This window comes from Rhinoderma darwinii, chromosome 2 (assembly GCF_050947455.1).
Source record: "Rhinoderma darwinii isolate aRhiDar2 chromosome 2, aRhiDar2.hap1, whole genome shotgun sequence".
In the NCBI taxonomy this organism is placed as follows: domain Eukaryota; kingdom Metazoa; phylum Chordata; class Amphibia; order Anura; family Rhinodermatidae; genus Rhinoderma; species Rhinoderma darwinii.
In genome coordinates this window covers 286,633,221-286,661,133 of record NC_134688.1, presented here as the reverse complement: position 1 = coordinate 286,661,133, position 27,913 = coordinate 286,633,221, and the positions used below count along the sequence as shown (strand labels likewise).

General features: G+C 39.1%; 1 protein-coding gene across 1 annotated transcript in view; it reads left to right on the top strand.

The window, feature by feature from the left end:
• The window catches only part of FOXO6 (forkhead box O6), a 61,640-nt gene extending 39,086 nt beyond the window's left edge, over positions 1–22,554 (top strand). The window contains exon 2 of the mRNA XM_075853398.1: positions 17,691–22,554. Coding sequence (XP_075709513.1) covers positions 17,691–19,067 — 1,377 coding nt within the window. The 3' untranslated portion in view covers positions 19,068–22,554. The remainder of the gene's footprint in view (positions 1–17,690) is intronic.
• The last annotated feature ends 5,359 nt before the right edge of the window (positions 22,555–27,913 follow it).

Here is a 27,913-nt window from a genome sequence, read left to right as displayed (position 1 = left end):
TGCAGACAAAGCACATGGCTTCATGGCAACGCTATTGCCTAATGACCATATCCTTTTTCAGCAGGATAATGTGTCCTGCCACACTGCAAAAATTGTCCAGGAATGGTCAAGGTGTTGACTTGGTCTCCAAATTCCCCAGATCTCAATCCGATTGAGCATCTGTGGGATGTGCTGGATAAACAAATCTGATTCATAGAGGCTGCACCTCACAACTTACAGGACTTAAAGGATCTGCAGCTAATGTCTTGATGAGAGATATCACAGAACCTTCAAAGGTCTTGTGGAGTCATGCTTTGACAGGTCAAAACTGTTTTGGTGGCCCGAGGAGACCTATGCAATATTAGGCAGGTGGTTTTAATATTTTGTCGGAACAGTGTAAATACTATTTAGTGTTCAAATATTACCAACATACAGTGACCAAATAACAGCTCTGTACATGGAGTAATCAATAACCGTACTATACAATGTTAAATAATACAGTTCTCCAATTAATATTAAGATTTGTGATGATCAAAACTTCAGGTGCCAGGCTGTCTGTGGCTTTTCCTTCAGCAGGGCCGGCTGAAGCCCCATATGTATGACTGCACAGGTCGCACACCTCTAAGGCTGGACCAGTGCCAGTTTAGCACATGAGGTTGCCTTATGTGCTTTCATTACAGTGTGTGGTCATCATTTTGTTGTCATTTCTAGCTTTTCTCATTTTCAACAAGGCAAGACATGATATGAGCAAAGTGACAATGAAATCTGGTTTATGCTCATAAGAGCTTCCATTATAAAGAGAGAACATTCTTAAAGATACACTGTATAATGTTCATGATATCTTATTCACAGTAGGTTAGAACTAGTCTTCAATTTATTGCTACTCAGTCCACTACGTCTTAGTGGTAATGTAAATAGTGTCTCTTTTTTTCTCCATTGTGATCATATACATTGGTATTATTTTCCTTTCTAACATATAAAATGGATTGTCCGTGTGTACTGACTTGAGTAGGATATGCAGCCGCTTCAATTAGTACCAGGGTCAGCAGACAGCAGTTGGTCTAACAGTAGTATGTGGTCAGTGGGACAGTTAAAAAGTAAGCGTAAATTTAATCCGTTAGTTGAGTAAGTGCTATTTGTACCAGTGAATAAGACATATAAACAATAGAATAAAGAAGTAAAGCATAACTTTTTACCAACATTAGGGTGCCGATTGTTTGTCTTAATAGACTGAAAATTTAGAGTAAACTCTGACACATTTATTAAGAGACGAAAGCTTATTAAAAAAATGTGTCGCTTCCTTCGGCCAGTTCGTGCGTCACAGTTGTTGCGCAACAACCGCTGTTATGTGACATACACCCTCCCCTTCTTCGGCTCAAAAAAACCCCCATAACCACATTCTCACATTAGCACTCCTCTTCTCCCCTTTCCGGCTCCTTTATCATTCCAGCGCCGCTAATACAATTACCTGATGTTGAGCAGCATCAGGACCTTTTTTGCAATGCAGAACTTTAAAGTCATCAGTGCTGTGTTGCATACAATGTCCTGTCACTGTCCTCATGTTGTATATGTAGCGCTGGAGGGGAGAAGAGGAGCGGTGAGTATAATTTTTTTTTTGTTTGTATTTATCTAAGTGTCCAGTGGAAGGGGTGAAGGGGTAGTCTGGTCGGGGGTAGCAAGGTAGGGGCTCAGCACGGGCCTCTACCTTGTTACGCCCAATAGAGTGAAATCTACGCCAGTTGGGAACTGGTGTAGATTTCCACTATAATTTACCCCATTTTTCTGCCCGCGGGGGCCACTTCCCCGTTCCAAAAAAAGTGGCGATAATGGCGCAAAAAGGCCAAAAGTCACAGTTTGCAACGCAAATTGAGACTTTTGGGTCCTTTTGCGACTTTTCTAATCCAGAATACTGGCGTAGAAAGGTTTTTTAATTACTCTGATTGTAGCCAAGTAGAGAATAAAGCTGGCCTTAGACATAAGACAGATTTTCCTTCAAATAATCATTCTTTTGACAGTGAACTTCCCTGACTCTCCATAAATGTGATTATTCGGCTCAGTCAAACAGACATGTAGGGAGGGAGATAATTTAGGGAAAAGCAATAGGACCAGAGATTGAAATGTAGCCTGTCCATTCATTGTTTCTCCCAATACCAGATACCAAGGGACCGTCAGGTTGTTGTTTTAGAAGATACAATGTAACTTTAAAAGACAAAACTTGTATATTAACGCACAGCTACAGCTGTAGTCTTTAGGTGCAATAGTGTTGCGACTTCCTGCAATCCATTAAGGGTATGTTCACACGAGGTCATTACGTCCGTAATTGACGGACGTATTTCGGCCGCAAGTACCGGACCGAACACAGTGCAGGAAGCCGGGCTCCTAGCATTATAGTTATGTACGATGCTAGGAGTCCCTGCCTCGCTGCGGGACAACTGTCTCGTACTGAAAACATGATTACAGTACGGGACAGTTGCCCGGCAGCGAGGCAGGGACTCCTAGCGTCGTACGTAACTATGATGCTAGGAGCCCGGCTCCCTGCACTGTGTTCGGTCCGGTACTTGCGGCCGAAATACGTCCGTCAATTACGGACGTAATGACCTCGTGTGAACATACCCTATCATCTATGGCACTGATTTCTGAAGATAGTTTTTAGGCAGGTGTAAAAAACTTTATACTGGTAATTTTTTAAATGCATATATGATATATATTTTAGATATACTACTATATGAGTGCATGGGATTAGAATATTGCATTATGCAGCATCTATTTCAGAGCATAGATCATTTCATAGATGATGCATTATAGTTATCCAGGAAAATGTGCATTGGGTAAGCTGTTTACCTTCTAATATATCTACTTGAGAAAGAATGACAATCTCAGGAGATTGGCTGGGAGGAGGTTTTGCTGCTGCGCCCTTGGCCCAACAAGCCACAGCATGCTCTTGTACTGTAGGTCCAGCTTTATTCTACCTCTTGTCACCACCACTCTCTTGGGACATACTAAGTGTCTACTGTATATTTGGATTAGTGTTTCTCAATATTTTCCATACTCTTACATCTACCACAATAACAATCCATTCCCGTATGAGAGATGTTTGACCATGAGTCTACATTCTACTGGACATTTCCAAAATAAATGCTGACTGGTAGTGCAGAGTACTGAAGCTTTTCCTTGACCAACAAATTCATATTCCCAATGCCTACTATATGATAAAATCACCTTATATCTAGTGAACAGTGTGTTTTTTTTTGTGTAGCTAGCTAGTCTGTGATTCAGAGCTAAATACATATTATTCATTATGCATTGGTATACTGTGGAGAGCCAAGTACCTGGCAGGTAGAGCATTCATTTACATTAGGTCCAGCCTGACACAGAGCAGATATCTTTCTTACATTATTGGTTGATTGTACTGTTTAAAAGCAATAGTACAAGAAAGAAAGTCTTCTCCGGTAATCACAACTGACTGGCATTGGTAGACCTCCCATTTGCATGGGTGAATGGAAACAAGACATGATTATGCAGTTAATTGTCCTCATTGTATTTGGCTTCAGAAGAAATAATACGATTACAATTAGCCAATATCTAGAAAGTTAGCTGATATATGTTATTGATTCTGGTAACTAAGTGGCCCGTAGAGTTTGTCACTGAGCCCGTCCACCAGGTCTGAGTGAAGGTCAAGTAGAATGGCAAGATATGGATATTTAGTATGGCCATTCGCTTATTTCTCTTTTACAACATTTTTAAGAGGATAAATTATAGCAAAGAATGAATAGGTCCTACTGCCAAAATATGAAAAACATCATTGTACTCTGCTAAGATGAGATGAGACTAAATTTATAAGCGAAAAGGTTCTCTGTCAATAAAACATATGGAGATGGCTACACAAATCCTTTTATGACTATGAAATGTCACCTCTGACATGAAGAAAGTGTTATAATCAGTAGCATATTCTAATTCTCCCCATACAAAAATAATAAACATATATAGTAAAGCTACCCATAAAACATAATAATTTAATACATCAGGATACACCAGTAATATTCGTATTTCTTTCCCTCTCTCGGAAAGGAAAAATTATGGTTTTTATTTTAGATTTTTTTACTGATGTGCATCCCAAATCATTTGTCATTCTCTTCTCTCTGGATATGTTTCTATGGTTACATTGGTTCATAGAGTTCAAATTTTGGTAATGTTTGCACCTTATTTCATCCGCAAATTGTGATAGTAAATTAGTCTGATATTTGAGATGCAAAATAAACAAATAAAATAACAGTCTTGTGTGGTAGATACAGATTATTTTCTACCAAAAGATACAAGGTTTTGCACACTTCTATCTTCTAATTCTAGTGTTTGTGTTGTGTTTGTAGCCTTGGTGAAGAGACTACATTTTAATTTATGTTATATATTTATTTGCTTGAGAAGTATTGCCAACCTCCTCATGTACTAGGAGAAGGAGAAGAATTGTCTGTTTAATAACATTGTAGTTATCCTAACAATAGAAAGATGTCTCCTCTGAAAATAAAGTGAAGTCCATGTATGGCTGAATGTTTGACTGAAGAGTATTTTTATAATCTCGTGTTTTACATACTTACATAGTTCCTTGCTTCTCTCGTATCCCTTTGTTTCTTTTGATGCCATAACTTTCGGGCACAGAAAATGGCGTGCTCAGCTAGTACATGCACAGACAGCGTGGGGTGAGGCTGTGACATTCAGTGACCCAAACAGACCGAACACGCAACACTGTGCTTTAGAAGGGAGGAGGCAGAGTGGGAGGGAGAAAATTCTCATCTGCACTATGTAGAAATACTCAACATCAAATGTTCATTATCAGTTGCTGGCTGCTCAGCATTAATATACAAGCTTTCGTCTAGTACACCGCCATTCATTTAAATCCTATAAGTCAAGTGCGTTACCGTAGCCATGTTTGTGGGTGAGACTCCTCGTCAAACAAGGTCTCCTCATTGTCACATTGGGTTATAAACTATATACTTTCATAGACTTAAATTTACATAATGGATATGTTACTTCATATGGGGTATGGTCTATCTTGAATCCTTCTAGGATTATATATAATTTAATATTGAACGTTCTTCAATAAGGATTTTATGCAATATTAAAATAATATTTGCATGGTTAAACAAAAAGGTAAGCTTTAGTTTTATCATGACTTGAAACATCTTGAAGAAGCTGACCAAGATGCACCAATGCAGAAGACTTATGGATATGTTAACCGGTGGAAAACAAGCACTATGGGTTGAAGTCTTTATTTAGCTCCTTCAAAATTAAAACCACCCAAGTATTGGCAAAGGAGTAATGATTATTCATCAAACCATTATACTTATTTCCACTGCTTAGAAGGACATTCTTTGTGCTCATTATATTTCTGCACATTAGCCTTGGTTACAAGTGTCCTTCAAATTGAAGGCCTATGCAACTCACGACATACAGTTAGTTGAGACATGATCATAGAGGTTTAGGTGTCTTGCAGCAAAAAGAATATGTCACACATAGAATCCTTTAGAAATCCGTCCTTTCCTTCAGTACTTTTCATTTTTAGCTTAGCTCTTGCCTTTGTTGCAGTAGTCCTTTTCATTGGAAGGTTGGGAGCAGATAATGTGTGGTATGAAAGTATGGAGGTCATTTGCTCATTGTGTTCCTAGAGAAGCCTTCATATTTTATAAATCGCTTAAAATTTCCTTTTTCATGCTGGTCCCTTTTAGTTATTGTACTTAAATGTTCTTGCTGACAACCCTTTTGAAAATCTAACTTGAACCTAAAGGATTTAAATAAGGAAGTGAGCAACATTTTCGAAAATAAACTTACATCAAATTGTTCACAAAAGGTCATTTTCATTAACTTTAAAAGGAATGTAAAAAGGAGGCTTTCATAAATTGTTTGTCTGCTTAGGATAATACGTTTTTGTTAGGATCCCCAAGCATAAACTGATCACGGTGCTAGGATTCCTAGTGATAAATGTTAATATATTGGAGAATCTGGAAGCAAGTGTTTAATTCTCCTGCAGTGCCACCACAGGAAAAACAAAATATTACATGTTGCCCATTTAAATTAATAGGCTGCCTGTGTAATGCACAAACATTCTGGGTCCTCCAGGGGAACCCCTCTCTAGATGTACTAATAGGATATATATAAAAAAAGTGTTCTCTAAAGCGGAAACCCCTTAAAGCTAGCCTGAGAATGTGTAACTATAAATTAACTGGCTTTGATGCCTAAATGCTAACATATGCTAATAAATATTCTCAGGATGTGAGTTGTTCTCCTCATTAGTTACTGGATGTGAAGAATAGACTAGTTATGACAGAATACAATTGCTTACAGTAAATATGGATCAGCTACTGCTTCCAAAAGTTGCTTAGTCTGTCTCAAATGACACTGAATTGAAACACCCTTTTATCCTCTCACAAGTCAAATATTTTCCATGAACAAATATAAGCTGGGTCACAACTTGAGCCATGAGCCTGTACAGCATTCCATGTAGTATGGCGCTGGAGGTGGCGCTGTATTCTCCCCTAGGAGTAATGATTGTAGTTAAGAGTAGCTATATAATACGGAACGCAATAGATCATGTTAAAAACCTTTGAGTGCCATATAAAATCTGGAAGACCACAGAGGTACAGTATGGGGCCATAGAATTCTATGGACACTGTATTATAGATCTATAGAACATGGATTTCTAATACGGCTATGTGCATAGGCCCTAAATAGTAGACCATAGGCAATAATCTTGCTTTAAAGTTAAATTCTTCAAAATAATTTTGCTCACTTAGTCACTGGTTTGTTAATATTTTCACTCACTTGAGTAGATATTTGAAAGTTTAATAAGGTAAGGTTTTATTTTAAGATCATCCCACTGCCTCATTGCCCGCTGTTGGAAACAAACTATCGCTCCAACTAGAGCTGACCTTTTCCTTCATATATGTTATGTACGTTGACTAGAACACATAACGGCTACACTCAATAACCAGTTGAATCTGGTGCTATTTGGGAGCCTTGGGATCACTTTTGAGCCCAACAGAACCCCTGATCCCTTTCTCTCCCCTCTTCCCTTATATGTCTTTACACTGTTGACAATGTCATTGTTTCTTTTTAATTATGATCATTATTTCTGTATAGTATTCCTTTTATGACATTTATTAGGTCCTTTGGAAGGAAAAAAAAATACTCTTAAAATTGCCAAAGCCCTGACTGTGTTACTAGCATCAGTGAACAGTAATATGCTTTAATTTAAAGCAGATATGTCATCTGAATATGACCTATTTAACAGTTTCCCAACATTTGACGTATCCATACGCCAAAGTCGGGTTGGGGAAGTATGGAACGGGCTCATGGAGTGAAGCCGCTCCATACGATGCCGGTGTTGGCTGTATGTTACAGCCGACACTTCGCTCGAGTGCGATCCTGCTCGTTTAACTCGTTAAATGTTGCGGTCAATAGCCATCTTTGTGCTCCTATTAAGCCCTGCCTCCGGCAGGGCTTAATAGATGCCTGTCAGAATCACGATATACTGCAATACCTTAGTATTGCAGTATATCGTGCAAGTGATCTAACGATCGCTGGTTGAAGTCCCCTAGGGGGACTAATAAAAAAAGTAAAAATGAGTAAAATAAAGTTGTTTTTTTTATGTAAAAAAATTGTACAAAAATTAAAACTTAAAAAAACAACCTTTTTCCCCCTACAGCATAGTAAACAAACAAATAAATAAACATAATTGGTATCACCGCGTACGTAAAAGTCAGAACTATTATAATATATAATTATTTAACCCGCATGGTGAACGCCGTAAAAAAAAAAAAATTGTAAACGCCAGAATCTCTATTTTTGGGTCACCTCATCTCCCATAAAAATTTAAATAAAAGTGATCAAACCGTCGCATGTACCCCAAAATGGTATCATTAAAAACTACAGCTTATCCCGCAAAAAATAAGCCCTCATACCACTTAATCAACGGAAAAATAAAAAAGTTATGGCTCTCAGAATTTGGCGACACAAAATAAATTGTATTTTTTACACTTCGGTTTTTACTTGTTAAAGTAGTAAAATATAGAAAAAACTATATATATATTTGGTATCGGCGTAATCGTATTGACTCACTGAATAAAATTAACATGTTGTTTTAATTGCACAGTGAATTCCGTAAAAACGACGTGCAAAAAACAATGGAGGAATTGCTGTTGTTTTCATTCTCTACCCCACAAATAATTTTTTTCCCGTTTCCTAGTACATTATATGGCACAATACATGCTGCTACGAAAAACTACAACAGGTCCCGCAAAAATCAAGCCCACATGGGACTATATCGACAGAAAATAAAAAAGTTATGGCTTTTGGAATGTGGGGAGGAAAAAACGAAAAAGAAAATCTGAAAAAGGGCTGCGGCGGGAAGGGGTTAAGGGCCGCGTATTACAGGGACAGGTATAGTCTACTATTAGATCATGATCAGAAGCTATACAGTATATAAAATAAATACAGGATAAATCTGTAAAAATGTTCACTGTTCAGTTGAATTTATCAAAATAAATAATTGGTGGAGGGAAAAAGTTAATTAAGAAATATTATATAGTTTGCTTTGTGTTTGTTGTACAGTACAAACATGTAAAATCACCGTAGGGTCTGGTTCATGTAAATGTATTTCAAATCTGTTCACCCAAAAGGCAGATATATAGGGGGAACATTCTGATTAGAAATATAATAGAACTCATAAGTGATGAATGTGAAGCAGTAAATAGGGGAGTAGAATGACCCAAAAAACCCTGGTAATGAATGACAGAAGGCTGCCTTTGAAAAGTCACCTGCACAGGCTGCAAGTAATGTGTTGATGATGTCACTGGGGATACATGTAGTGATTGGTTAGTGGTGCAGTGACATCACCCCTCCCACTACCAAAACTGTGTTTAAAGTACATAAAGTTCCTTCTTGATACTGAATTTATGAGCTCACAATAAAAAATAGAACACAGACATATTAATGAGGAACATTTTCTTCCTCTGAACCAAACTGAACAATGACCAATTTCACCTGTTTTTACACATCTCCTGACTCCTTTGCAAATGCCCTATTGGAGGTGTTCAAGCAGCTTCTGCTCTGGTGTATTACATGGATGGCCATAATTCATTTAAATTCTGAGTGTATAATATTACATTTCTATTAAATGTAAATGTATGGCTGAACTAAATCTTCCCCAGTGATAAAAGCTGATATTTTGGGGTTCTAGAAGCCAGATCTGCGACGATCAGCTGATCACCTTTAATGTGAAAGCAACGGTTATAATAGAACAACAGGAGACTCCATTCCAGTTTGTTATTTTAATGCAAGAATGAAAACTCTATATAGCTTTTCTCCATTAAATAAATAAATTTATACATACACTAAATGAACAAAAGTATCGGGTCACCTACACATTACACCTACAGGAGCTTTTATTACACCCCATTCAATATGGAGTTGGTTTCCCCCTTTGTAGCTAAAACAGCTTCCACTCTTCTGGGAAGGTTTCTAAAAGATTTCGAGTGTGTCTGTAGGAATTTTTTGCCCATTCATCCAAAAGAACATTTGTGAGTTCAGACACGCGAGGGACTGGCTCGCAATCTCTGTTCTAGTGCTCACAAAGTTGAAAGCATACAATTGTCCAAAATATCTTGGTATGCTGAAGCATTAAGATTTCCCTTCATTGGAGCTAAGGGGCCTAGGACAACCGCTGAAATCAACCCCATAGCATTATCCCTCCTCCACCAAACTCTACAGTTGGCACAATGCAGTCAGGCAGGTAACGTTCTCCTGGCATTCAACAAAACCAGACTCGTCCCTCAGACTGCCAGATAACGAAGGGTGATTCCTTACTCCACAGAACACATTTGTGCTGCTCCAGAGCCCAGTGTCAGCATGCTTTACACCACTCCATCTGACGCTAGGCATTGTGCTTGGTGATGTAAGGCGTGCATGCATCTGTTCGGCCATGGAAACCCATGCCATGAAGCTCCCGATGCACAGCAATTGTGCAGATGTTAATGCCAGGGGAGGTTTGTAATTTTTCAGTTATTGAGTCAGCAGAGCTTTGGCGACTGTATGCACCTCAGCATTTGTTGACCCCGCTCTGTAACTTACGTGGTCTGCCATTTCGTGGCTAAGCTGTAGTGATTCCTAAACACTTCCACTTTGCAATAATACCACTCACAGTTGATCAGGAATATCTAGGATATCTAGAAATTTTACAAACTGACTTGTTACAACGGTGGCATCCTATTACAGAACCACGCTGGAATTCAGTGATCTCTGTAGAACAACCCATTTTTTCACAAATGTTTGTATAGGCAGACTGCATGACTAGGTGCTGGATTTTATACATCTGTGGCAATGGCGCTGAATGAAAAACATAAATTCAGGCGCATCCCAGTACTTTATATATATATTTATTCCTGACGTATTCAGCACCATTGTACAGAAATGTCAAGGTTAAATGTATTTAAAACAAATTTCAATGGTTTGATAGGCAAGGTCTATAGGCGAAGAAAATGGATGCCATCTGCTGTCTTACTTTAAGAATGCATGTTACCTTAAAGTTAAGACTGGGATGTTTTACTGTGGCTTTTTTTTACGATACGATAATTTTTTATCTGTAATGTTCGTGGCTGCGGGCTGTCAGCTCCAATCCCCTCCTGATAGCCGCATCCACGAGTCGGCAAGAGCTCGCCCGAGCCTCCTCCTCCGCTCTTAAAGGGGCAGCACGCGTACTGGACTTTTGTTGAACTTTTACCCGTGAGTACCCTGGACTATAAGAGGGGTCTAGCCCCCTGCCTCTATGCCTGAGCGTTGTTGATGTTTCCTAGTTTGTCTATGTGATGGTCTCCTAGTGTGTTCCTGTACCTGTTCCTGTTCCCTGCATCCTGGTCGAGCACTGTGCAGTGCCTAAGTCGTGTCGTGCTGTATTCCACGTCTGACCTGCTTCACCTCGTCTGACGTCTACCTGCTGCCTAGTCCCAGCCGAGCCTGCCCTGCTGCTGTCTGAGCTGCCACAGGTACCTATACGAACCATAGACATTCACCTGCGCCCTGTTGGCCAGCTGCCTGGCCGCCAAGGCGGTACGGCCCAGTGGGTCCACAGACCTGTCGTGACACTATCGCATCATATGATTGTTGTGTGTGAATGTGCTTTTGTATATGACTGGTCGTTATAGTTGTGATTGAAACGAAAAGTGATCGTAGATATTTAAAATTTTGCATGAGAAAAAATAGCGACATTTTGTTACTGCACCAGATTTGCTGTGATTTTGTGTAACCACTGTAAATCTCAGCAGGAAAACGCTGTGCGATTTTTTTTTTTCTCCCCATCTTTTTAATAGTCGGCTGTTATATAACACTCTGGGATTGATACATAACAATAAGCTTTAAAACCTTTCTAGTTTTCATATGTACTCTACTAAATTCACTGTAATATGCAGCAGGTAGCATGTCTTAACTCTATGTCAGAGACAATAGAGACAAACTGGGCATGTAGAGGTGGGGGATGGGAAATTCACTGACAAGAACATAGCAAGTAATCGTACTGGGAAGCATTGAGCAAAAAAAAAAGCAACATGTCAGAGTGGTGGAGTGGGTTATGGGATTTTATTTTGCCAGGTCTGTGAACCTAATATAAGATTACTTTCTTTAATTCCTTCCCGCACCTGGATGTGCATGTACATCATACTTGAAAGATAGTCCCTGCATTTGCACGTGCCCTGAACCAGTACAATCATCTGTGCGATGGTGGCTTTGATTGACAGTTGCACACCTGCATTAATAGCCAGAATTGGAGAAATACGGTTTGCGATGTCAACCATGCAAAGGGAACCCATTTGGTGTGAAGGTGTGAACCTTGTTGACGCAATCAGTAGGATTTATCTTGTTATACAGGCAGATGGGGTTTTTTGAAGGTATTCCTCAACCAATACCTATGTATACATAGGCTTAAAGGGTTTTCTGAGAGTCCTTTTTTATTGTGTCATTAATCCTCTATTTAAGGCCCAATAACACGATCCGTAATTGCGGATCAGAGTATGGATCCATTCATTTCTATTGCCCTCGGACACCTTCTCGTATATTTATGGGAAGGTGTCCGGGATGTAGAAAGCATCCGCATAAAAAAGGACATGTCCTATTTTTTTTATTTTGCGGACCGTGCTCCTATACTTTATAATGGGAGGAGAGCCACAAATGGGGGTGACTGTCCGCGGCCGTCCATGCCCATAATCACAGACCGTGATACGGCTACGGCTGTGTACATGGGGCCTAACAGTAACTTTCTTAAATTTTTAATAGTGCCCCGTACATTTATCACTGAGTGTCACTGTTGAGGTTTTGTTCCTGGGGGGTGTATTTTCAATGCGCATGCGCGGTCCCTGTCGTACTCTCCATGTACCATGCTTGCGTGGTTGATTCAGCAGCACTCGTACTGCTGCCTAATAGATGTATCAGATGCTAATTGCCCAGTAACTTCCATATGAAAATCCAATATATATAGAGGTGTAAAAAAAACAATGATGTCTGAGAGGGAGAGCAGGTAAACATACGTAAGAAGGAACAGGGGAACACAAACTTTTTTGAATGGTTGGTTGTCACTGAATGTCACACAAAATCACTGGATGGGGCGGATCGGAAAGTAGACAGGAATAACAGGGAAGCGCCTAATGCACGCTGCTTAGAGCAAGCAAGGAATTTTTGGGAAATTGCTGACTCTCCTCAATATTGCACGTAAAAAACTATAACCGCTCCCACAAAAATCAAGGACTCATACAAATAAATAACAAAAAAATCTTCTGGTCTTCAAAACGGTTCCACTCTTGTACATGGGCCATAGCTAGTATTGCGGCTCAGACCCATTAACCTGAAGGGTGCTGAGCTGCAATACCAGATGTAAACCACGGAGGGGGGCCAAAGGGGTTCTTCCGAAATATATCAATAGCAGGGAAATTACTTCGCACTACAAATTGCCACAGGAAGTGGAAGTTGCACAAGGTTTCTGATTGGCTGATGACATGCTTCTTCCTGGTTATTGACCATAAGTACACCAAAAGATGTGCATTGGTTCCATTAGAAAACTCTTGACTGATTAGGCTAGAAAATAAGTAATATCAGATATATTGCAACAACAGACAGATAACAAACACTTCTGATCTATCCCCCTCGTTATCTGATCATTTATTGCTTCCATCCCCCCCTTTTTATTTTTTACTATTTACATTAACATATGTAATAATATTCTTGCACAGATTGTTCTGCACCACAACACACTACACTTTCTGATATACCATCTAAACAATGGTCAGTAGCCATCAGATGCTATTTTGGCACTGTGATCATATATAGAGATATCACTTCAATTTTTTAAGGTTATAGAAGCTTTTCTTAAAAGCCTTTTGCACTACATGCTGCAACTACTGTGTGTCTGAACACATTTGAAATAACAGTAAAGTAATACTTATAATGGGGTGCAGTAAGGTTTATGGGGAGTGTTTTAAAGAGTAATGTTAGTTCTGAAACAGTGAAACCAATATTGTAGATAAAAAAATGTATGTAAAAAATAATATCCTAAGCGCGAAGGAAAGAAAAAAAACATGTGAATGTTTTGTGAAACAGAGCTCCATATCCCCTATATAGCCATATAGTTAAATGATAAAGTTCGGTCTGCCTGCAGTTGCCACTATAAGTAAGCTATATAAATATGTATGCAGTGAGCTCCCTCTAGAGGTGGCTATAGTAAGCTAGAACTAGAACTAATTTTAAATTTTCAGACAGTTGCCAAGCAGACCTCTCAAGCATGGGACTAATCAGAAAGGTCCCATATTGGTGATTTCTATGATTGGCCAGTCAGTAATGACTGACCAATCAGAGCATTCTGGGCTTGATTTACCGCCATAACTGACCCTGACAAGCTCATTTTGTCAGAAAGCTTGTCAGAGCTGGTCTGTCTTGGAGAAGGACCCTGGCAGGAGCACCAGCAGTAAAAATAATAAAGATTGTGCCTATCTGCTTCCTGATCACTGTCAAATTGTCACCCCATAAGTGAACTGTACCCAGCCAAGTCCCAGGAGGAAGCCCCCCTAATTCTCAGGACATTGCCCTGCTGTTTCCTAGCCCTTCGCCCCTCTTACTGTCCAGTTGGGAGCAGCTGAAAAGTTACCAAACAAATATTCTGTTCAACCACTACAGAAACAGGAAAATGCGGACGCCATCGCCCTGCTATTTGCTATCCCTAACTTGTCCACACTCTGAGTTTCTTATATAGTTATCAATGCCATCTGCCATCTAGATTTTTCCTTGTGCGGGTAGGCTACCATCACTATCAATTACAGCAGTGTTGCACTGTTCAGTTGAGAGCAGCGTTTTGGGAGTTTTTTTTTCATGTAAAAAAAACCCCAAAAATCTTAAAGTAAAAAAAATTTATTTATTACGTTTAGCTGTTGTGCAGTAAAAAAAAATATGGTCAAAAAGCTTTCACAGCTGATGAGGCATACACAATGGTGTGCTCCAAAACAGACAGATACCTGATTTTACAGCCTCTTCAGACATTCAATTTGATGCCACAGGGTCCAGGGCCATTGAATATTTTTTTCATTTTTTTTTTGTGACTCCCTAATAAATGTAAGGCTATGTTCACACTGGGTATTTTGCCGAGTTTTTTTACGCGGAAACCGTGTCGCAAAACTCGGCAAAAACGGCCCGAGAACGCCTCAGACTTCAATGGGAGGCAGAGAAAGCGTATTTCGCGCTGTTTTATGCCCGCAGCACTCAATGGCCGCGGGCGAAAAACGGCGCGAAAATCGGCATGCAGGGAGAGGAAAATCTGCCTCAAAGTTCCAAACTGAATTTTGAGGCAGATATTCCTCCCCCAAAATACTCTGTGTGAACATAGCCTAAGGGTGCAGCAGAGGAGTCTGTACACCAATCAGTTCATCTCCCACAACCCTGACAAACGCAGTGAAACTGCGACAATGCTGGGCCTATTTTTAACTTTTGGCCGCATAAAAAAAGCTTAGTATCAGGAATTACTTGTCCCCTGATATTGTATGCAACACCACTATGCAGGGCACAATAATAAGCCGGACACGTTTTAAAGCTATCCTCAAATTCCTGCACTATTATGACAACAGATGCTGTCCACTCCTAGAGGATCCAAATTTCGACCGACTTTATAGCCTCCCGAAACACACAATGGTGCCTGAAAATTATTCAAGCAAAAACTGTCACCTGAAAGCCACAGGATGTTCCTTCTCTTTTGGGCCCTGCTGTGTGTTCAGGCAATTGATAAAAAAAAACAACATATGGAGTAATACTTAAAGGGATTTTCCATTCAGTAAAAATTGATGGGTCGAGAGAAAAGGCTGCAATACATTAGAATTGCCACTAAATGCGTGTCGAAGACTGACAGTGAGCAAGAAGAAATGAAGGGGAAGCAGTGCTCGTAAGAGCGCTGCACCCCCTTCAAAACAGCTGATCGGTGGGGGTCACGGGAGTTGGATAGCCTGAGGATAGACGATCAATTTTTACTGGCTGGAAAACCCCTTTAAGGCCACTGCAAACCTATAGTGGTGACTGTAAACATCCTAATAAAAAGGAAGCCTCAAAATCCGCAAGGTGTTCCTTCATTTCTGAGGGCCTGTGTTTTGGTCAAGTTTCAGACTAGGGCCACGTGTGGGATATTTCTAAAGAGTGCAGAATTTGGGTAATAAATCTCTGCAAAAAAAAAAAAAACTGTTTCAAACTTCACCTTTGATTTAATTCCTGTGAAACACCTAAAGGGTTAAGAAACGTACTAAATGCTGTTTTGAATACTTTGAGTGGTACCGATTCTTTAAATGATGGGTAATTTATAGGGGTTTTCTAATATATAGACCCTTCTAATCCACTTCAGAACTGGAATGATCCCTAAAAAAAAGTGTGGGAAATTTTCTTGAAAATTTGAAACATTGCTGCTATCTTATAAGTCTTCTAACATCCTAAAATAATCAAAGGCCGGACAAAAAATGATGCTAACATAAAGTAGACACATGGGAAATGTTAATTATTATGTGTAATATGATTATCTGTCTTACAAGCAGAAAAATAAAAAGTCTGAGAAATGCAAATTTTTTTTTAGATAAAATGTCAATTTTTTTGTTTTTTTCACAAATAAATACAGAATTTATCAACTAAAATTTACCACTAACATAAAGCACAATGTGTCCCGAAAAAAACATTTCAGAATCGCTTGGATAAGTAAAGGTATTACAAAGATATTCACACATAAATTGACTCAAAAATATGGGGCTCCGTCATTAAGGCCATAACTAGCTGCGACAGGAAGGCTTGAAATATCTGCATTTTATAAACACTATTGTTAGATTTCGAAGCATGAAATTCAAATTTATGGATATAAAATGTCATTTAGTCATAAGACACATGCTATGATTACGCACAATGTCCCAGTGTAAGGCGCAGATCCTGATAATATAACAAAAAGCTCATTAGCAATTAATTATCTCTGGATCACTACCTCATATTGCTGCAAAAATGTTGTTCTAGAGATAGTAATAGATGCTCCATATTAAAGTGTATCTCTGTGACTGAAGATCATTTACAGATTAAATTTACATATGGTTTACATAGGTTACAAAAGATACAGGATAGGTTTACACCACGTTTGGGGTGCAAATTCGGCACATGGGTTGGGAAATTCTCCTGACATATAAATCTAACCCATAGACATTTATAATAGCTAGACATATGCCGAAAGTATGTCCTTGTAGCATTTATTCGGATGGTATACGCATTTAACTATACTTTGCAATGCATGCAAAAAATTATATATTTTTGTCCATATCTTCTAATGCTTTATTTTGTTTACGTATACATGACATATAAAAAAAATCTGTATTTCATATCATTATTTTTTGTCAGCAAAGAACACAGTGTATTATATCAATTTGGATGCAAAGTATGGCTTCTTTACTAATCATGTGTCTAAATCATATTCCAAAGAGCAGACTGAAGTTGGGCACTGCCACTTTCAACTCAGCAGAGAAGGGCATGGGATTCTTGGCAGCATTAAAGTGTAGCATAAATCTGATTGTTCTAAAAACACATTAAGGCGTGGAACGTCTTTAATGTAAGTTGATTTTAACAGAAGAAATTTATTTCATAAAGTCTTAATTATTGTTATGTAAAACAATATATTTCGAATGATATAAATTTCGACCGACTTTATAGCCTCCTGAAACACACAATGGTGCCTGAAAATTATTCAAGCAAAAACTGTCACCTGAAAGCTACAGGATGTTCCTTCTCTTTTAGGCCCTGCTGTGTGTTCAGGCAATTGAAAAAAAAACCACCTATGGAGTAATACTTAAAGGGATTTTCCATTCAGTAAAAATTGATGATATGATATATCAAACATAATATCATAAAAAATGTTTTTATGATTGGTAGAATATATTTTTATGGAAAATGAACACACGTAATAGTTGCTGGCAATGCCACATTAATCTGTATTCTAGTTCTCATAATGTTTTTGCATATATGATGTCAGAGTTGAAGAAACAGGCAGGTTTCTGAATGAGGCAGCCATGTTGGTCAGAAAAGAGATTAGTATCACTGGTCATTTATAAAGGGGTAAAATTATAACGTTTTATTTTGTACGCTAACATTTCTTCTAAACATTTTTTGTTTCCTTTTACTTTTAGAATTCCATCAGACATAATCTCTCCCTACATACACGTTTTATTCGTGTTCAAAATGAAGGAACAGGAAAGAGTTCTTGGTGGATGCTAAACCCCGAAGGTGGAAAGACAGGGAAGACCCCACGGAGGAGAGCGGCCTCTATGGACAGCACAAGTGGAAAATTTCTAAGGATAAAGGGTAAAGCTGGGAAAAAGAAGCAGCAGCAGGTGCAAACTGCACCAGAGCCAACGGTAGAAGGCAGTCCTTCTTCTCAACAAGCAAAGTGGTCTGAAAGTCCATCTTCCCATACCAGTGATGACTTTGATGTTTGGGCTGACTTTCACAACAGAGCTAACCCTGTGGCAGGGAACATGAGTGGGAGGCTCTCACCGATTTTGGGAAATGATGAGCCAGATGACCTGGACGATGATGAGGTGACACCCTCGTCCCCTCTCATGTACCCCAGCCCATCTAGTGCCCTGTCTCCTAATGCACGCTGTTCAGTTGAAATGCCACGGCTTGCGGAACTGAGTGCTACTATAGGTATTGGTGAGCCGCTCTCAGATCATTTACTGGATGAGCTCCAGGATGGTTATAGTGTGAACTCTGCTACTGCCCTACGCCAACGCAGCCCTGGATTCTCATTCTCATCCAAGTGCCCAACTTTAAGCAACAGCTCTAATGCTTTCTGCGGCACTGTTTATAGTCAGCCAGCCATGGGAATGATGAGACGGTTGCCCATGCAGACAATCCAAGAGAACAAACAAGCTGCTTTCTCTCCAGGCAGTACATACAGGAATTCATCCCTCCAGGATCTACTCACTGCCATGTCCTATGGACATAAAGAAGGTGTTGTTCAGAGTGATCCAGGTTTATCCACTATGCTGGGGCCACAGCGTAACCATAGGCAGAACACAGGCATGCTAAACAATTGTGACTCAGGACAAGTGCTTTACTCTGCCAGTCTAATAAAAAGCCACAACCTTTACCACCCACCCACTCTCAACCATCACTGCTCTGTTAACAACAGTGCCTTAGCTAGCTCAAGTGGACTGATAAGTTCTGAATCCTGTGGTTTGTCATCTGTTCCACATCACTCCTACTTCAGTAGTCAAGGTGGACATGGAAGCCTGCTGGAAGGGCCATACCAAGGCGCATATCACCACCACCACCACCATCATCATCATCCCCAAATGTACAATCAGGACAGATTCCCTACAGACTTAGACTTAGATATGTTCAATGGTACTTTAGAATGTGATGTGGAATCCATCATTCTCAATGACTTTATGGACAATGACGAGATGGACTTCAACTTTGACTCGGCTCTACCACCACAAGGAGGGTTCAATATGGCTGCCACAGCACAGCCTGCAAATCAAAGCTGGGTACAAGGTTAAATTGCAATGAAAGCCAGTTTGCAATGTTAGGTTAGAGGCATTTCCTTCAAGGCAATCAGACAGATATTTATCTGACATAAGTAAATGTTTGGTTGATTTATTATTACGCTTTCATTGAGCCTTTCTTCTATTGGATGGTAAATGAATAAATGGTTAGGTTTTTAGAACTGTTTTGTGGGATGAAATTAGGGTTTAACTCATTATGACCCTTACAAGTCTTAAATCCCAATCACATTTAAAAAAAAAAATGTTCCAAAGTTCAATCTCCTTCTAAACAAAAAGTTTGTGAAAAGTTGCCTTTGTTTTGACCTTTTTTTGAAGTGAATTTTAAAATGTTAACTCCTACTGCAAAGGTCCATTCTAACGGGTAATAAGTTGTGAAGTGTTTTGTTTTTTTCCCCCCGAAGAAAGAAATCTAAGTTCCTGTGCACTATGTTAAGCGTATTCATTACAGTGTATTTATTTTGTAATGTCAGAATAGCAGAGTCTAGATTCCGATATATCACTTTGTATAAGATACATCATTAAATAACATTGGGTTTTATATCTCATTACATATCATATACAAGCCATTCTGAGCACTAGACTACAACTCCTGTATGGTACTACTCTTACATCCTGTCTGATAGTCTTCATTCCCAAGTCTCAAAAAGGAGGTAACAAAATACAAAAAGATTTCCTGCTAAAAATTTAGCTCAAGAATTATTTACTGAAATGTGCTTTATTTACGTGTATGGCTAATGTCGGATGTTGCAGTGAATTAAAATATTTGCCTTGGGCATCAGAGATAGGGAAAATTGGCACATGTATAGGAAAATAGTATAGATAGCCATGTGTATGGTTGAAAAAGACTTGAATTACTTTATCATATGACAGTGGTGTTGACACCACTTTTTAAGGAATTTTCTTACATGAATTATTGTTGGCTCGACAGTTTTCGGCAGAAAAATTTTACGTATATGACCAGGTGTAGGTCTGAATGATGCCTTGGTCAGATTGCTTGCGGGTGAAATCATTACATTAAAGAAATACAGTGTAACTTGTCAAAACACTTGCTTTAAACCTTAAACTATCACAAATGATATTGAGTAGCGTTTCTTAATTCTAGTTCTCAAGGAATCCCAGCAGGTGAATCTTTGAGGATTTCCCTAATATTGCACAGGGTCCTTAGGACAGTAATTGCTACCGGTGTTCCCTCCATAGCAACTCCTCAAAGCACAATCTGTTTGGGTTTCTTAAGGACTGGAATTTTGAAATCCTGGTGTAGAGGATCAGTTAGTACATAACAAGCTTTGTAAAAAAGGATACATTCCCAAAACAGATCTGTCATCAGAAGGATGATGGAATTTATAAAAGTTGAACTGTTTGTCTTCTTTTACCATTAAAAGGAATTTTTATATGTAACAGAGCTGAATTTATCTTTTATGGGTAAGATCACACTTTTTAAATGACAGATATATATATATTTTCCAGTCATTTTTACAAAAAGAAACACTAAATGAATACGGCAAAAATTGCATTGAAATCAGCACACGTGTACAAACCCATAAAGGAATAATTCAAGTTTGTTGACATAATAAAGTAAAACAAATCATAGATACAAAACTTACATATAGTAGCTTTGACTGGTTGATCTGTGTCACACTATATTTATTAATTTTATTACATAAAAATCATGATCATAATAAGGTAGTTTCACATGGCTGTAATGCGATCGCACTTTAGTGTTTGAACAAAACTTAGATCACCACAGAGCCATACATCCCAATATGGACGCTAAAAGGTGAAACCGGCATGAAACAATATCCCTCCTTTCTGAATGAAAAGAAGATATAAGGAAAAATTGTGGCATGATGATCATATGACATTAAAAATCACTGCACTTTTTAGCAACACTCAATAGCACTAAATACATTTTTATATGAATCGCTAATTATTATTTTCTTCCCTTAGACTAAAACAAGTCATTTACTGAAAAGGGCACTTTAGTTCTTCCACAGAGCACAAACAAGTAAGACGGAAGTTCCCACATTCAAAATGGCAGTAAAAGAGTTGTAGATTGTTTTCTGTTAGGCCTTGTTCACACAATGCAGATTTGCATGCGTTTTTTTGAAGACAAAACCAGAATCGGGTCTAGGAGGGCCTAACTATAAGGCTTTCCTTTATATATATTTTTTCTGTTTAGGTTCTGTTTCTGGTTCAAAAAATACATGCAAAATCTGCACTGTGTGAGCAAGGCCTTATGGTGCTACAGCCAATTTAATGGTTATGGTTATTTTATATACTGTCGTCCAATATAGATCTACTGGTATACAGACGTATACAAAAGTAAAAAAAAAAGTATTCAGACGTAAATCTGGCAGAAGTATGCCACAAAAGACACTTTTGGAATACGTCTGCCCCATAGAAGTATATTGATACTGTACAGCATACGACTGGATAAACTTTTTATTTCAGATGTATACTGCCAGCTGTATGGAGGGACATTGTGGTGAATTGAGCCTAAATGATCCTTTTAGATCAAGGTCACACATTCGGCTGCAATATTTTTTTTCCCCAAAATGTACAACTTTATGTATTTTCGCACATTTTGTTTTGACATAGGGGAAAAATACGGGTGCAAATATGCCACAATGTAACTGTTTGGCCCCGGTCTAAGGGCAGTTTCCCACAGCCGTAATATGGCCGCATATTAAGTGTCTGTATTATGGATACAACTCCAGAACCCTACCAAACCGAACTTAGATCACCAAATGAGTGTATACTCTGCTGTTTTCAAAAATGTTAATTTATAAAGGGCCCGAGGAATTGTAAGGGATATTTAGAAATATTGGTATAAAGAAAATATATGGTTTTGTCTCTGGCAGCCAGTCTTAGTACAGTTCACACACATGTCTGTGCTACTTGGGAAACCACTATTTTCATTTAATAATTTTTATAAATGAGACAAATTTTTCCTATGTAAGTGAAATGCCATACATGCCATGCACTTTACAGTCCTGTCCCTACAAGACAGCATCTACTGATCAATTCACACACACCATCTATATATCATGAACTAATATAAGATACTACCAATTTTGTACAGGATCAGAGCTGACAATCTAACAACCCATATCTCTTGAAATTCTTTGCTACCTTTGAGGATTGAATGGTTGGCCATTGTACCTTATTTCCAAAGTTCCACAATAAATACAGACTTAATCCATTTTAAAAACATGATTTATTCTAATATATTTAATTATAAACCTTGTTAATATATGTTAGTGATATTATGAGTGTTATTCTCCTGGAGACTTATATAAGAACTCAACACTAATATATATTGTGTAGGCTGGGTTCATACAGTGCAGTTCTTGATGGGTCAATACAAGGATTAGATACAGAAAAAAAGAAGAATTCTAAGGGTATGTTCACACGGCGGGGGTCCGTAACGGCTGAAATTACGGGGATGTTTCAGCCTGAAAACATCCCCGTAATTTCAGCCGTACCGGCATGTGCAGGCGCTTGAACGCCGCGTCCATTACGGGCGTAATTGGCGCTGCTATTCATTGGAGTCAATGAATAGCGGCTCCAATTACGGCCAAAGAAGTGACAGGTCACTTCTTCTACGCGGGCGTCTATTTACGCGCCGTCATTTGACAGCGGCGCGTAAATATACGCCTCGTGTGAACAGACAAACGTCTGCCCATTGCTTTCAATGGGCAGATGTTTGTCAGCGCTATTGAGGCGCTATTTTCGGGCGTAATTCGGGACAAAAACGCCCGATTTACGTCCGTAAATAGGCCGTGTGAACATACCCTAAGTCTTTTATTTTTCTCCCTTCAGGTCTTGTTCACTTGGCAGTATTTTGGTCAGTATTTTGCATCAGTATTTGGAAGCTAAAACCAGGAGGGGAACCTACCCACAAAAAGTATAATGGAAAGATTTGCACCTCTTGGTGTTTTAGACCCACTCCTGGTTTTGGTTTACAAATAGTGATCCAAAATACTTACCAAATACTGCCAAAAAATTGCTGTGTGAAAGCGGCCTAGGGTCACTTTCACACTGCAGTATTTAGGTCAGTATTTTGCATCAGTATTTGTATACCAAAACCATTAGTGGGTCCTACAAAGAGAAAAAGTATAATGTATAGAAATTGTACCTCTTCCGTGTTTTGAACCCACTCCTGGTTTCCGCTTACAAATACTGATGTTAAATACTGATCAAAATACTGCCGTGTGAAAGAGGCCTAAGGATACGCAACTGATTTGGGCTTAAAAAACGCATCAAAACTTGCACCAAACAGTTCACATAGGGCATGGTTTTGAGGTTTGTTTGGTCCATGATTTATGGACAGTATGTTGTCAGTATTTCCTGGACCAAACACAGCTTAGGGAGCTGGGCTCCTAGCATTATAGATATCTATGATGCTGGGAGTCCCTGCCTCCCCGCAGGAATACTGTCCTGTACTGTAATCATGTTTTCAGTATGGGACCGCATTCCCGTGGGGAGGCAGGGACACCTAGCATCATAGATAACTGATGGCTCCCTGCACTGTGTCGGTCTGGGAAATACTGCCGACATACGATCTCTATATGTCATGGACCGAACACACCCATGTGAAATTAAGAATTAGAACTGTTTGAATTCAAATTCACATATTGTGTTATTAAGGCCCCATGCACACGACCGTAAAACTGCAGACCATACTACGGTCTGCGGTTTTACGGACCCATTAGATTCTAATGGCTGCGGACACCTTTCTGTAGCGCTACGGGTGGGCGTCTGTGTCGGGAATTATAAATCATGTCCTATTTTTCGTATTTTACGGGCCGCGCTCCTATACTTTGCATGGGAGCGGGCTGTGATTACGGGCACGGCAGTGTGCATGGGGCCTTAGGGGGTATTCAGACCGCACGGTTTTGTTGCATTTTTGGCCGCGTGGCCAAAAACTGCACTGAGAAAACGCATACTTTTTTACCGCGATTTGATGTGACTATGCAAATTGCGATAGAACGCATGATTTTTTTGGTGTGGTATTCGGCCACACGGCAAAAAAGTGGCAAAACCATACCCTTAGGCCTTATTCAGACGAGCCTATTATACGTCCGTGTACTGTCCGTTAAAAAAACGAACATCACACCGACCTATGCAATTCAATGGGGCTATTCACATGTCACACATCTATTCAAACTCACTGCATGTCCTATTTTGGTCCGTTTTTGCAGGCCACGTCGCCCATTGAAGTCAATGGGTGTGTGAAAAACACAGGCAGCACAAGGACGACATCTGCTAAAGAAATAATGAGAAAAAAACAAAACAGGAACACGGACGCCACACGGAAAGCACACTGAAACACATGAAATACGGTCCGTTTTTTGTGGACGCAAAACGAACACGTTCGTCTGAATCAGGCCTCATGGCTACAGCATGTTGATGATTTTGTGTTGGGGTTTTTCCACATTAGTGGTGAAAAAACACAACATCACCCTGATCGAACCAGGCCAAATGCTGATGAAGGTTACTAACGCCTCCTTCAAACACAGATTTTCTCTGGTGTTTCAAACTGCATGAGAAAATGCAAGTCAAAATGCCAGCGTTTTCTAAAATGTAACATTGTTTTTTTTATGGCGTTTTTCATTTAGTTCCTTGTGTATATGCTTTTTTTCTGTAGTTTTTTCAGTCCTATAGAGAAGACTATGGCAAAAACACATGAAAAAAACGCCATACCCAGAGAATGCTGCGTTTTGAAAAAAACTTCACTGACCATATAAAAGCAACCAAAACACCACAAACAAAAGCGCAGTTGTTTGTAGTGCATTTTATATTTCACTATAGGCTTTAATGTAACATTAGGCTGCACTAAAAAAATGCGTTAAAAAGCACTGTTAAAAACGCCATGAAAAACGCAGCAAAATTCTGTGTCTGAATTCAGCCTAATAGAGAACTTTAGACTTTGACTAAGCAAACCAAATTTACAAAGCTCTAAATCTCTGGCTTTATACCAATAATAAAAAAAATGATCTTATACTATTGAGGGTATGTTCACACGCAATGTTTTCAGACGTAATTCGTGCGCTTTACTCCTCGAATTATGCCTGAAAAAACGCCCCTAATACGCCTACAAACATCTGCCCATTTGGAATTACGATGTTCTGTTCCCACAAGCCTTTATTTTACGCGTCGCTGTCAAAGTACGGCACGTAAAATGACGGCTCATCAAAAGAAGTGCAGGACACTTCTTGGGACGTTTTTGGAGGCGTTTTTCATTGACTCCATTGAAAAACAGCTCCAAAAACGGTCGTAAAAAAACGCAGCGAATAACGCAAGTTGTTAAAAAGACGTCTGAAAATCAGGAGCTGTTTTCGCCTGAAAACAGCTCTGTATTTTCAGACGTTTTTGCTCACTGCGTGTGAACATACCCTAAGTCCATGGAAATTTTTTGAGGATCACGGTAGCCACAAAATAATAGCTTCTATTTAGTCCAGAAGTAACGGATTGGGCAAGCTTAATATTAGTATGATATATGCAAGCACACTGCAAACCCACAATGTTGAATAGATACGAGCCATTCATAGGGAAGCAGAGAGAGTTGAATGTGAAGTGAAGGGGTTAATAATTGTAATTGTGATTGATTTGCCCTATTGTGGTCAATTAGGTGTTCTTACTTCCCCGGGTGAATATAGTCAAACTTCTCTTGGTCTGTGTACTGTTCTCATGCGTTCTATATGTGACTGCATTGCCATGGCCTTTCCCCCTCTGTCCTTAATGTATACTATGACGCAGACATGGTGGATCCTCTAGCTTTCAGAGCCAGTCCATACAGTTGAGCCATCTATGCTGAATTCCTATGGTAGGAAAAAAATAATAAGATAAACATCAAAGGTTAGAAAAATGTCCAGTCAAATATGTTAAAAAACGGTCCTGTCCAATGGAAACAAATCTTGGTTAATAAAAATGTGGTCCTAATTCTGAATATTGTGGCTGTTTACATGATACGTTGAATTTTTTGTTTATTTCATATACAGAATTTAATATATACAAAACCATGTACATACAGAAAATATATTAGGAATACTTTTATTTTATTTGCTGTTTTTTTTTTTAAATGAACACAGAACATTTTGAGTTCATATTTTAAGGACTGTTAATTTTCATGGCCTCTAATAATGATAATGATAATAATAAAAATAATAATAATAATAATTGAGGTTTTGTCATGGTAATGGTACTTTTATGTACCATGCAGCCCAGGGTAGGCTGAAAATACTGTAAGAGGGGAATAAGCTTGAAAGGTCATGTCTACCAATACATTCCTCTGCGGAACAAAAGTGGTGGAAGGTGGATTATGAGATTTTGTCTATTAGGGAAGGGGGGAACCTACAAGGCTAACTCCGAAAGTGCCTTACTGCACCTGGAAATGCCATGTAGTATCTCACAGTTACAATAATGTCTTCTGTAAATGAACTCACCTCCTTATATGATTATACTGAATATCTAGTCTCTGATCATGAACAATTGCTGCATTGTATAATGGTTATAATGTCCAGATATCAGTTCCCCATGCAGTGTACCGATGCTCAGTATCACTATACATTGCTTCACCTTGCCCATCTGGATCCCCCCTTGTCCTCCTCACTGCAGTGTAAAGCGATTGTAACGTTTTTGGGTGTGTTGTTGTAGTGTGTGAATCTTCAGATGTAACATAAACCTGTGTATACTGACTGTACAGAATATTTTCAGGAATAAAATTGTTTTAAATATTGTATGTCTTAATTGAGGTGAATTTGCGTGTTTGACTATTATGGCTTTATCAAATTATCATTCCGATTTTTCGATGCATTCACAGAATACACTTTGGGTGTCATACAATGACATCTTAGCAAGTAGATCAGGCAGCACTCTCAGTTAGTGGAAGTAAGGCGAGTACCACAACCTCGTGGTAAACCCCCTTACCACGTGCACAATAACTAGTAAACAAGGATAGGTCAGCACACCGTAATGCAGATGAATTCAATCATTTTTAATATTTATGACATAATCCATATAGTAATTTACACCACTGTGTCAAAGGGTCATTTATGTAGCAACATTTCGGGCATTAGACCTTCATCAGTCTTAAATGACCTCTGATTCATTTAGATCCAGATGAAGGGCTAACGCCCGAAACGTCGTGACATTAATGGCTTCCCTGACACAGCGGTGTAAATCACAATATGGATTATGTAATACATATTAAAATTTATTGAATTCACCTGCATTACGGTGTGCTGACCTATCATTCTCTACTAGTTACTACTAGTTGCAAGACATAGCTGATAGATTTAAAGAATAATTGTTACCACCAAAAACTAAGAGGCTGCATTCAAAAGACTATTCCAAGTATTTGCTGGAGCAATTATGTACCCATCATCTTTAAGGGTAAGTGCACGCAAGGGCGGATACGCTGCGTAAAAGTACAAAGCGTATCCATCCTGAAAGCCACATGGAATTCCGTCTGAAAAACCCCACCAAATTGTACTTACCCCATTTTCCGTTGTTATAGCGACGTGTCCCTTTGCTCTGAACCTCTACAACCCGGCCTCCTGGGATGACGCTGCAGTCCATGTGACTGCTGCAGCCTGTGATTGGCTATAGCAGTCACATGGGAGGAATTGTTATCCCAGAAGGCTGAGTTGCGCTCAGAACAGAGGTTATCGTCACTATAACCAGGGGTAAGTATGAACCTTTTTATTATTTTTTTGAAGGTTGTTTTTCTTTCTGATTTGCGATTTTTGCAGCGGAATCGTTTCTTTTCCGCAGGAAAAATCGCAACATTTGCCTATATTTTGCACGTTTTTCCTCCCCAAAAACTCACAACAGAA